The 12,092-nt window shown below is 43.8% G+C and overlaps 1 protein-coding gene across 23 annotated transcripts in view; it reads right to left on the bottom strand.

The window, feature by feature from the left end:
* Positions 1 to 1,970: 1,970 nt before the first annotated feature.
* The window catches only part of TPM1 (tropomyosin 1), a 33,625-nt gene continuing 23,503 nt past the window's right edge, over positions 1,971 to 12,092 (bottom strand). For 8 of the 23 annotated variants that reach the window (XM_028706878.2, XM_028706887.2, XM_028706876.2 and 5 more), the window contains one exon: positions 1,971 to 2,972. In XM_028706878.2, coding sequence (XP_028562711.2) covers positions 2,890 to 2,972 — 83 coding nt within the window. In that variant the 3' untranslated portion in view covers positions 1,971 to 2,889. Of the gene's footprint in view, positions 2,973 to 4,485; positions 4,566 to 9,359; positions 9,708 to 12,092 lie in introns of those variants that run through there. The other 15 variants (XM_077919047.1, XM_077919045.1, XM_077919046.1 and 12 more) reach the window with 3 other exon arrangements.

Below are 12,092 nucleotides of genomic sequence, written 5' to 3'. Positions count from 1 at the left end.
TTGGGGCTAACGAAACACGGGCTGCAGTTGTTGCGTACATAAATAAACTTTTCTGACACCTGGGGATTTCAGTCTGAGTTATCCGCAACAGAAAGCACTCCAGGTGTTGTTGTTTTTTTGAGGGGGGAATAACTTTAAACATTTTTTTCCAGTTCATTATAAATCACTTTCCAATACTTTTTTGCCTTCATTGTTTGTTGTTTTTTAATGCTATGATTATTGTGAGCCGCTTTGATATCAACATTTGTTGTTGGAAAAGCGGAATATAAATATTAAATCAAAATCCCCTCAGGTCCAGCCAGCATGACCAGTGGTCAGGGCTGAGGAACTTAAGTTCAAAACATCTGAAGGGCAACAGGCTGATCTGTAGAAACATGTTGCAGAAAACTTTAAAGTTCTGCTGTTCAGAGATACAAAAATGGAACGTGTGTTGGCACTTAAGAATTATAGGCAGGCAGGAGGTGTCATCTAAATTCTAAAACACTGGGGTGGGGGGCAGATCTGGGTAGACTACTCTTAATCCTGCTCTTGTACTCCTTACTATAAGAAAATAGTATGATGATGCCAGCATTTCCAGTAATGAAAGAGCCTTTTTCCAAAAGCAGAGCTCTCTTTCCAAACTGCTCAAAGAGCTGACAGCCTCACTGATTCCAGATTCCAGTCATTAACTGCCCCATGTTGATATACTTCTGACTTTAAACTCTTCTGGCAACTTAAGACTTTCAATATTTGCTTCATGCAATGAATTCAGGAAGAAAGTTTTACAGGTTTCCTCTGTGAAAGGGCTTCTTCAGAATGTTCCCCAAAGAATGCAATAGAATAGAAAGTCATGCGCTTCGTAGAAACTCTTCATGTTGTTCCTGAGCTGCTGATCAGATCACCAATCCAATAAGGATTTCCTACGGGCTCGATGCCAAGCTGCTGCCTTAGAGTGTTGTGGGGTTGTAGGGTTTCGGGGGGTGGCAGAGGCTTAGGATAGGAAGTGCCCAAAGTAAAATAAAAACCACCCACACTTGCTAGCAGGATGGCAGCAGCCTCCTTAGGTGGAGGCCTACATTCACCATGGAAAGCTGAGGTGCTTTGGCTTAAAAGTTAACAAAATGTTCCTGCTCCCTTTCCTGGAAATTCTAGCTGTATGCCACCATTTTTCTAGCTAAGGAAACACACAGCTAATATTTTCAAGGGGTGCAGAGGTAGGACATTTTCTGGGGTGATGTGTGCGCACGGAATTGCAACTCAACAGTGTGAGTGCCTGTCTTTAGGAATCCTCCATCATCCATGAGGAACCAGTGACCCTCCAGACGCTCAACTCCCAACATCCATTATTCTCCAGGCAGCACAGCCAACGGTCAGGGTTGATAGAGAATTTTGATTCAGCAACATATAGAGTGGCTGGGGCAACCCAGCCAGATGGGAAGGGTATAAATAATAATTATTATTATTAGAGAACCACAAGTCCTTTGCGCAACTTACAGCCTTTAGTTTCTCCACCTGCCCTTGTTAACACACTTGTTTCAGCAGCATCCACCTTTACTCCAGGGGAAAGCCAGGCTCTCTACTTCCCCTACCCCCAATTCACTGCTGAGGGCTAGCAGCATACCATAAGGTCTCCAGATCTGCCTTGACTCATGCATGCAATGGGTGACACCTCTCCAAGACTAAAAAGCTGCTGGATTGTGGTGAATATGTGAACTGTGGTCCATGGCACTCATCCATGCTTCATACAGACTCCTCACCACCACCCCCAAATTACTTTTCACTTAGGCATTATACCTCCCCCCCCCCAATTTTTGACAGAACCTTTAAAAGGATCTGAAGTTGAGGATTAAGTTTGCTGGAACCCCCATTTTCCATCCTACGTCTTGCCAGTGCTGGAACGATGACATCCTTCCTCCCGTTTCCATCACCATAACAGAAAAGCTGCGTGCACAAAACCAGTAAGATGGGAAAATAAAGATCACAAGGCAGCATGTTTTTACAAAATGTCCTAGAGTGCTTGTTCTTTTATTCTATTATCAATTATACAATGTTTACATACAGATACGTTTTTTTTAAAACTGCTAAAAAAAAGTGTGTCAAACAAACATGTGGCAAATACCAAATGTATTTGATTCCCTTGAGTTTCAGACAAAAACAGAGTTAACAACTGGAATCCATTGATGAAAAATGTTTGGTTTGTTCCCCAGTGCAGCGGATCTTAAGACGCTGCCATGGAATGACTTTTTGCAGACCAAAATGCTGCCTAACCATTTGTAGTGAGCTGTAAATTGCACGTTTTCAACTCAGGCATTAAATAGCTTAAAATGGGGCCTACAGGCCTGTTTTGTTCTCAAAAGCAAAGGCCAGACCTTTGCAGCTTGAGGCATCTCCAAAGAAATCAAATTACTGAGCTGGACAAACCGCTGAGATTAAAGAAATACCATTCAAAGGACCACACAAGTACCTTTAGTTTCAAGGAATGTCAAACACACACACCCCTCCTTGTTCCTCTCCTGAGTTTCTAACATCAATCTTTGTTTAATATCTAAGTTGGCTGGACAGGTGGAAGAGAACATTTCTGCCATCACCTGCCCCCTCCCCCCCCCCCAGCAAAGGCTGCACACAATTTGCAGCACTGAATTCTACAAAACGGAGGCAACATTAGGGCCAGGAATATGGCACAGCTGATTCACAGCCACATGGAGCCTAACCCCATACATATACATATACATGTGTATATATGTTGTTTTCCCTGACTCCATGCCTGGGGTTTAGCAAGTGGACCTGTGAGTATAGCAACATGGGGGGACAGTAATAAAATAAAGACACATTTCAGGGTTTCATGGCAAGCAGGTGAAAAAATAAATCAAAACAAAGCTGACAGTGGTGTGGCCGCAGCTATGGTGGTTTTCACATGTTGTTTAGCTCCAGTAAAGTTTGATCCAGCATTTGATGCATATTGAGGTTCTCTTCTTTGGCATGGGCCACTTTCTCTGTTTTGGATTAGAAAAGTCAAGTTATGAAAAAAATGTCATAGTTTTATATTAATTGTACACAGGCAAATATCATTTGTAAATGAGCATGAAGGGTGCATGACCACGACATATTAGGATTAACATAAACTAGGCGGTGACAAAGGCAACACACTTCAGCAGTGGCGTAGCGTGGGGGGTGCAGGGGGTGCCGGCCGCACCGGGCGCAACATCTGGGGGGGGGGGCTCTCGCACTCACAGCTCTCTGCCCCTACCGGGTTAGGGGGCACAAATTACTTGCCTTGCCCCGGGTGCTGACAACCCACGCTACGCCACTGCACTTCAGAGCAGCCAGCAGCCCAAAAACACCTTTGCCAAATGATAAGTGAGTTATCTGTTGGGTCCATCACCAAAGGAGGCAGCAGCCAAGAACTGGGACTTGTTTTTGGCACAAAGACACCTGGCTCATATCATATCAAACATAACACCAAAGAACCAGGTGGTGGTGGGGAACTAAACAGAGTAAGTTATGCTACAACTTTGGGGAGTGTTTTTTGTTTTAATCCTAGTGGCACCAAAAAAACCCATCAACCTTATGTCACATGATGGCTGCCACTGCTGCAACAGAGTAATTCAATGAGCTTTCTCATTTTTCTTTAAAAAATAGTAATAGGGAAAGGTGCAAAAGAATCTCAGGCAGCCAGTTCCAGGGAAAGTCCAGGAGGAAATGCAAACATGTTCTTAAAAATGCTGATGACTGGACTTCAGAAGCAATTCTACCCATTTGATATTTAACAACTACCAGAAAAGGAAAGCCGGGGGGGGGGGACCAGTTTGACTGTTTGGAAAAAAACCTCAGTTGACTTATTTTTACAGCAGCCTTCCAACCTCCCCCCGCAAAAGAAAAAGAAAGAAAAATAAAGAAAGAGAGTGTTTTACAACAGTTCTTAGTTTTGTTACATGCACACTTTGTAGGACAGCCACTAAACACGCTTCAGTGATGCTGACGTAAGCAGAGAAACTGCAGGACCACATACAACCAAACAGTAACAGTGACCTTGTTATGATGCAAGCGTACCTTTAAATTGACCAGAGGTTCTCAATAATGGCCTCTTCTTTAGGTGGGTAGTTTAACCCATAAACAAAAGCTGTTTTTACCGGGACTCAAAACTTATGGGGTTCAGATTCCAAATAAGCAGCTGGGAGTACATTTGATTTGAGATCTTTTAAATAAAAGATTCAGGTTTCCAAGTTCTCTCTGCTCCCACCTGTGTGCGTTACTAGTGAAATCTCCACTCTAAGAGGAAGGCTGCTTGATTTCCTCTGTAAAATTATCATCAGGCATATAGCTGGCCTTCAAACAATAAAGGAAAAGTTCTAAACAGAGCACAACTGATCGGTGAAATGTCCCTAAGTCAAGCCAGTTTCACCTCCAACAATCACCGAAGCAATATTTCTTACTTGCACAGGACTCTTGCATATTTCAATAGCAACTGAATCACAAGCACATTTGTTAGAAAGGGTTGGTTCCTACTAAAGCTTAATCCTCGTTCAGGGCCAACTTTAGTTCGTTAGTTAGACGGCGGTTTTGCTCAAGCTGCTGGTAGAGGTGGTCTGTGCAAGTCAGCAAGTGAATCAGGAGAAAAAAGAAGGAGGAAGAGGCAGAAGAAACAGAAGGTTAGAGACAGACCAGAAAATTAACCAGAAAAATCACCCCATGCACAGCTCAGTAGCCAGAAAGACATTGGAAAAGTGCACGAGTTTCAAGCAACCCTGAGATGAAAACACAGACTTCAAAAGCTCAAACACGTCCCAGTGTTAGTGATAGCCCAGATGCTGTTGGACTACAACTCCCATCAGCCCTGACCATTAGCCAAGTTAGCTGGGACACATGGAAGCTGGAGTCCAGTAACAGCCGGAGGTCCCTCATGCTCTTGTTACAGGCGTGACAGAATCCCAGCCAGGAAGAACAGCCTACCGTCAAAGGTGGGCAATGCGCTCACCGCCGATAACCACGTTAGAAGATGACTGTTCATAAATTGCAGAACCACCACTGCTTTCTGCAGTGGGGGGCGGTGGCATAGCATGCATCGGGGCTCGGCAGCACCATTAAGGGTGGCAGGCCAGGAGATGGCCAAGTATCAGGCTTGGGGCACCATTCAGAAGACTGTAAACATGAGCCCTGGGTCCAGCAGTCTTTCCCACACTGGCCAACCAAAATCTTCCGTCCCATAATTCATTCCAGCTTTCCACACCTCTGAGTTGTTCCAGAGCACTGAACAGAAGCCATGCCCTATAGCAGCTTCCTGATGTCCTAGGAGGCTGTGGCATTTCCTTGGCAATGTAAAGGCTGCAGCCGGACTTTATTTGTGGCTAACTTTTTCAAACGCAAACACATTTTACACACGTTAGACACATTTCTCTGAACTTTCTCCCACTGATTTCTCCCACCTTCTTCAAGGAGCTTGAAATGGTGTACAGGGTTCTCCCTCTTTCCATTTTATCCTCACAGCAACCCTGTGAGGTTAGGCTGAGAGGCAGCAAATTGAACCCTGGTCAAACTAAGGCCCAGGGGCTGGATGCGGCCCAATCGCCTTCTAAATCTGGCCCACGGACAGTCCAGGAATCAGCGTGTTTTCACATGAGTAGAATGTGTCCTTTTATTTAAAATGCATCTCTGGGTTATTTGTGGGGCATAGGAATTCATTCATTATTATTTTTTCAAAATATAGTCCGGCCCCCCACAAGGTCTGAGGGACAGTGGACTGGCCCCCTGCTGAAAGTTTGCTGACCCCTGAAAGTCCAACTCTCTAACCACTACCCCATGCCGGCTCCATTGTTGAACAGAGAGCACCCAGAAGCCTCTATGATAAGATCCAAGTGAGACAGACTTTCCTGCTTGTGTGAAAAGATCCCTTTATGGTCTCTTTATAGTGGCTAGACAAAGGGCAGGGTGTTGGATGCATCATTCAAAAAGAAGTTTTTGGACAGCTCTTCACTGCCTCCTTTTATCCCTAGAAGAACCTCAAATATTCCATAAGATATGCATATGTTTATGAGACTGCATTTTTGTAACATGCCCTGCAAATGAGGGTAAATAAACTGGACAGAATTTGACCACAGGAATCATATTGCCGGGAGATATGTTTGTTGTGATGACTTTCAGTACTTCAGCTGCCCTTTTATATTTCTTTAAGTCATTTATTGGTAATTTGTAATGTACAGTGGTGCCCCGCAAGACGAATGCCTCGCAAGACGAAAAACTCGCTAGATGAAAGGGTTTTCCGTTTTTTGAGTCGTTCCGCAAGACGAATTTCCCTATGGGCTTGCTTCATAAGACGAAACGTCTTGCGAGTTCTTGCGAGTTTGTTTCCTTTTTCTTAAAGCCACTAAGCCGTTAATAGCCGCAAAGCCACTATTAGCCGTGCTTCGCAAGACGAAAAAACCGCAAGACGAAGAGACTCGCGGAACGGATTAATTTCATCTTGCGAGGCACCACTGTAATTGTTATATGTAATTTATTGGCATTGAACTGTATGGCCTGATTCTTTTACATAACATGTTGCTTTGAGATTTTGATACAAGGTGATGAACAAGCTAAATACATAAATGACCATGGAGAGGCTAAGGCTTGCCCCTACACTGTTTTCTCAATATAGTTCAAGTACCAGTATATAAAAATAATAACAGTTAACACATTTATGGTTAACCAGCGAACTAAACAAACATAGAAGCCCAGTACCAAAAGTGTGACACAGAAGTGAAATAAGTCATGATAACAATAGAACAAAACTGGTAACATGTCCATTTTCATGGATGAAATTAATTTGCGCTACCACGAAACCATCCATGTATTATGAAGTAGAATCAATTCTGACAAGAAACTTCACCAAGTCATTGGGTCCTTTGGCGTGTATCAATGAGATCATATATCTGTTAAATATCATGTACATGAGTGAAATAAGTGTCCAAGTGGCTCTCTCAAATCAAGGTACAGATGCTCCAATGGACCAGTTAATTCCAATAGCTATGGAGGAAGCCACCAGCCTCAATTTCTCTTGCTTTGGTTGTTGGGACTCTCAATGAGCAGCTTAGTGTTGGGGTGCTAATAGAAAGGGCAGGCCTGTTGCAGCCTTCCAAACTTGGTGCTCTCCATATATTTTGAACTACAACTCCCATCAGCCCCGAGAACTGGCCCTGCTGGCTGGGGATTAATAGAGGTGTATTCCAAAACATCTAGAGGGTGCAAAGTCTTATGTGAGAATGCCTTTTAGATATACTTTATTTGTATTCATATTTTTATCTTACTGCTATACACATTTATTTCTATACATAATTTCCCTCACATACTCTCCCTCCAAATAATATCAGAGCACTTACAAAAAAACAAATAAAATACAGTTTAAATAACATACATATTTAAAAACATTAAAGGTAAAGGTAAAGGGACCCCTGACCGTTAGGTCCAGTCGTGGCCGACTCGGGGGTTGCAGCGCTCATCTTGCTTTATTGGCCGAGGGAGCCGGTGTACAGCTTCCCGGTCATGTGCCCAGCATGACTAAGCTGCGTCTGGCAAAGCAGAGCAGCGCACAGAAACACTGTTTACCTTCCCGCCAGAGCGGTAGCTATTTATCTACTTGCACTTTGGCGTGCTTTTGAACTGCTAGGTTGGCAGGAGCAGGGACCAAGCAACGGGAGCTCACCCCATCGTGGGGATTCGAACTGCCAACCTTTTGATTGGCAAATCCTAGGCTCTGTGGTTTAACCCACAGCGCCACCCGCGTCCCTAAAACATTAAACCACTGTATAATTCTACCCACCATAGCCAGTAATATCCATTATTATTCTAAGCTGGGGCCCTGGGAAAGCATGCAGGTCTTCAAGCAACTTTTCATCAGCTAGCAAAATTCTACTGTAAGCATCTCAGAAGATGTGCATTACTTGATGATATGTAAATGTCACAAATAAATAAATAAGACTGGCCCGGTGACATGAAACATAATATACAGTTGTACCTTGGAAGTCAAACAGAATCTGTTCCAGAAGTCCATTTGGCTTCCAAAACATTCAAAAACCAAAGTGCGGCTTATGATTGCCTGCAGGAAGCTCCTGCAGCCCATCGGACGTCCTGTTGGATGTTCGGCTTCCAAAAGAACGTTCGAAAACTGTAACACTTACTTCCAGGTTTCGATCATTCGGGAGCGAAGGCGTTCGAGATCCAAGGCACGACTGTACATATCTATTCAGAATTTGGTTACAAGTTTGTTTAATGGGATTACTCTCAAATAAGTGGGCATGCACCCACTTACTTGGGAGTAAGCAACACTGAATTCAGCTGGGTCTAGTTCCAAGCAGACATTCACAGGACTGCAATGTTAGCAATGTTTCTTCTCATATGAGGACTATGCTTTCCTCATTTATCTTCACATTGCATGGATGGCTTATGATGAGGATTCAAATAAAACCGAATTTTGCCAGCTAGCCACCAGTTAATTCTGGAGCATTTCCATTTTTCACAGATGAAACAATTATTGTATTGTACGTATCGTCACATTTTGTTATTGTCCTGTCCATATCAGGACTTATTTCCATTTGATCACTCTTGCAGATTTGGAGTTGCTTGCCTGCCTAGGTCTTCAGGGGAAGACAACCGTTTTGCAAGCCAAATACCACCCTGGCAACCAACTGGCCAACACCTTCACCAGCAGGCAAATGTTGCCAGCCAACAGCTACACTGGGCAATTCCCCAACCACAGACTGATCCACGATGGTCCAAACCAATATGAATTGTTCAGCCTGTGACATGTGAAAAATATATGTTCAAAAACCTTCTAATGAACACTTTGTACCTGACCAGCTGGGAAGAGAGGAGGGAGCCTATTAAAGAGCACTCTTCTCAGCCTCAGCTCTTTGCTCAATCTGGGTTTTCATCTTCCTTTGCTGGATGTGGTTCTGCCACCTTCCCCTTTGACCGCCTCCAGAATCATAAGGGTTAGAACCGTGTTTATTTTTAAGTGGAAGCTGAGATTCTCAGAACACTCAGTTCTGAGAGCGTCCACACACAGAAGCCTGGCTACAGTGGACTTTCACCATATGCAGAGACGCTTAGTTCTGAGCTGACAGCCTTCCAAATGCCCACACCTTTAAACAAATAGTTCTTAAGAATCCAGCCTATATTGTCTCACCTGGCTAAGAGGGAGAGAGAAGTCAAGGAAGAAAAAGGAAACTGGCTTTGTAAAGGAGACCCTTCCCCCACTCTTTCCACCCCAACAATGGGAGGGTTACACTATGGATGCTGCATTCTTGGATTAAAGTCAGGTGGTTTGTGAAATGGGATGAGCGGGGAGGGTAGAGTGGAAGAGAGAGGCAAAAAATAAACTAAAATAGAAAGTAAGAATAAATCCCTAATGGCGAGAAAGCAGATTTTTTTTATTTTATTCATACTTGAAATGATGGAAATAAATAAAAGAAATAGCAAAAGAGATACAGCTTACACAGTGGGATTCTTTTTTTTATTTTACACTGAAGGTTGGCCAGTTTCTGTACAGTCGAAAAGGCACAGAAGAGGGAGGAGAGAGGAAGAGACAGTGTTCACCCCACGTCCTGCGAGCAAAGGGAGAGCTAGGAGGAAAAGGTTAAAGGGAAACTGGGCGAGAAGGACAGGACCGTGTACTGAGAAACAGCCAGCAGCTTGGAAAAGATGGGTTGTCCAGTGTGACGAAGGTGTCTTTGGAGGAGTGAAGCAAAGACATTTATCTGCACAGAGATAAAAGAAAGGAAATAAAAAAAATGGCATCATGGATGGTGTGGAAAAGGAAGCAGCAAGGGAGAGGAGCAAGACAGGAGAGAGGCAACAGGTCAGAGAAACAAAGCCGGCTTTGATCAGAGGGTTGCTCCTGCTGTAATGACACATTTCACAGCTGGGGCTGCCAGCCCTCCCAAACTGGGGTGGGGGGCTGCCAGAGCCAACATTTTTCAGTACCTTCAAACACTGCACTCAGAACATACCTTGCTCATCATGACAAATTTATGCAAATCAGCCTGGGAGGGAGGGGACTTTGAGCTCATGGGCGTCTTAATTGCATCCCCCCCCCACTTTAAAGTGACTGGGGTGACAAAGAAAATGACCGTCAGTGTAAGGGGTGCAGGGTTGGTTGGAGGGAAGAGGCCAATTGCCTCCACAAGCACTCTTGGCAGGTATTTCTTTTTAATATTCACAATTAATATTCACTTTCAAAACATATACAAAAAACGGTGTTAAATACATCTATTTCTGCAGCTTAATTCAGAGTAACTCTTGGCACACACCATTGAGTCAAAAGCAACCTGGTACTCTCCAGATGTGTTGGACTCCAACTCCCATCAGCCCCAGCCAGAATGGCCAATGGCCAGGAATAATGGGAGCTAGAGCCGAACAGCGCAGGGGGCAGACCAGGGTGGAGAAGGCTGGCAGACCCTCATCCACACACCTGCTATTTCAAGCCAGGCATATCCAACTTCCTCACCTGCCTTTTCCAAATTCCCTCTCAGGCAGGACCTGGAAAAAAATCTCTACTTTCTCTAGCCAAGAAGGTTATTGTGTTAGTGTGCAATGTTCAGTCAATATGCAGAAATTTAAAAGTACTGAAATTTTGCAAAGAAGCTAGCCATGCAATTTGGGAAGTAGGTTGAGATTTCCCCTTTTGCTGTTTTTAAATAAGTTAGCAAATTTCTTGTTACGAGTTCTCAGTACAGGACAGTTGACTTCTGCTCAGCATTTCTTAAGACATTAAAAAGCAAATCGACCCCACAGACTCAAACTCCCAGCAATTTCCACTATTTATGGGCTACTTGGGTGTTCTAAGACTCAGCTCTGCTGGTACATTATTTAAGCAATTTCTATGCCTTTTTCCCTTTCCGTAACTAAGGAATAATTATTTCAAAGAAACCTGCATTCCATCTTTAGACCATGCCCAACCAGTGGGAAGCAGGCAGAGTGTGAAAGCAGCAGCTCCCTTTGGCCGCTGGATTACACCAATCCTAAAACCCCAAGATCTCTCCACATAAATAAGATATATGGACTGCAATAAACTGCAAACTCATCCTGAGCTGAATTTTTTTTTGGGGGGGGGGGTGAAGGAAGCCAAGATCACCTGATCTCTCACTTTAAAACTCCTTGCCATGTTCTGATACTCTGAGAGTCTGAAAAAATGGGAAGATGTCACTGTTCTCCTAGTGTCCAGCCAGAGGCCTATTATGGGAAATCTGCAAAGCAGGATCCCAGTGCAACACAGCAACCCACCCCACTTGTGATTTGTAGCAACTGGTATTCAGAGGCATGTCTGTCCTGAATCTCCAGCCCTTATTTCTCTTAAAGCAACATGCACCAAAGTCTGTTAACTACACTGAACCTCTTGCATAGCAGGAATGCACGAAATAGTGAAGCTAAATGATAGTGAGAAGTAGGATCCAATAAGTGTGTGGCTGTTTTTAAAAGCAGCTGGCCCGCAGGCTGCATAGTTTATCCAACCTGAAGTATGTTTACTAGGAAGTGCATTCCACTGATTTCAACTGAGTTCATCTCCTAGTAGTGGAGGTTAGGAATGCAACCATAAAAACTTACTAAATTTGGGAACAGAACTTTAGAAATGCTGCAACAGAAGAGAACTTGAAGGAGAAACACTCCCAAAAGGGTGTAGGGAGAAAGCAGGATGGACACACACTTAGGTAAAAATGAGCCTTGTAGGAATGTCAGATAAATTCATCAATCCAAGCATGAAACTTGCCCACTCTTTATTGCGATAGAAAAAACTCAAAGACCATTGAATTTCCCTCTCGTTAAGAGAGTCTGGTAAGTTGCCCAGCAAAAAGAATTGCACTGGGTGGCTGGGGGACCTCACAGCTGATTGCCAATAATTGTGTTATGAATTTGGCTGCCAGCCAATCTATTGCTGACTAGGAATGCCTTGTGCTCGATGAAACCACGAAACTGGCATGGAAATTATTAGGAGACATTTAACAAACTCTCCAAGATTTTAAAGGCTGGAAGCTTACTTTTATTTAAAACGTTTCCCACCACCACCCTAGATGCTTCCATCAGAGCACAGCCACGCCAGCACCAGGCGTGTGGAGAGGCCAGCCCTGCACTAAAGAGTGAGCCAG

This window comes from Podarcis muralis, chromosome 14 (genome assembly GCF_964188315.1).
Source record: "Podarcis muralis chromosome 14, rPodMur119.hap1.1, whole genome shotgun sequence".
Taxonomy (NCBI): Eukaryota; Metazoa; Chordata; class Lepidosauria; order Squamata; family Lacertidae; genus Podarcis; species Podarcis muralis.
Note: the sequence above shows the minus strand (reverse complement) of the source record. Positions and strands in the feature narration are given on the sequence as shown.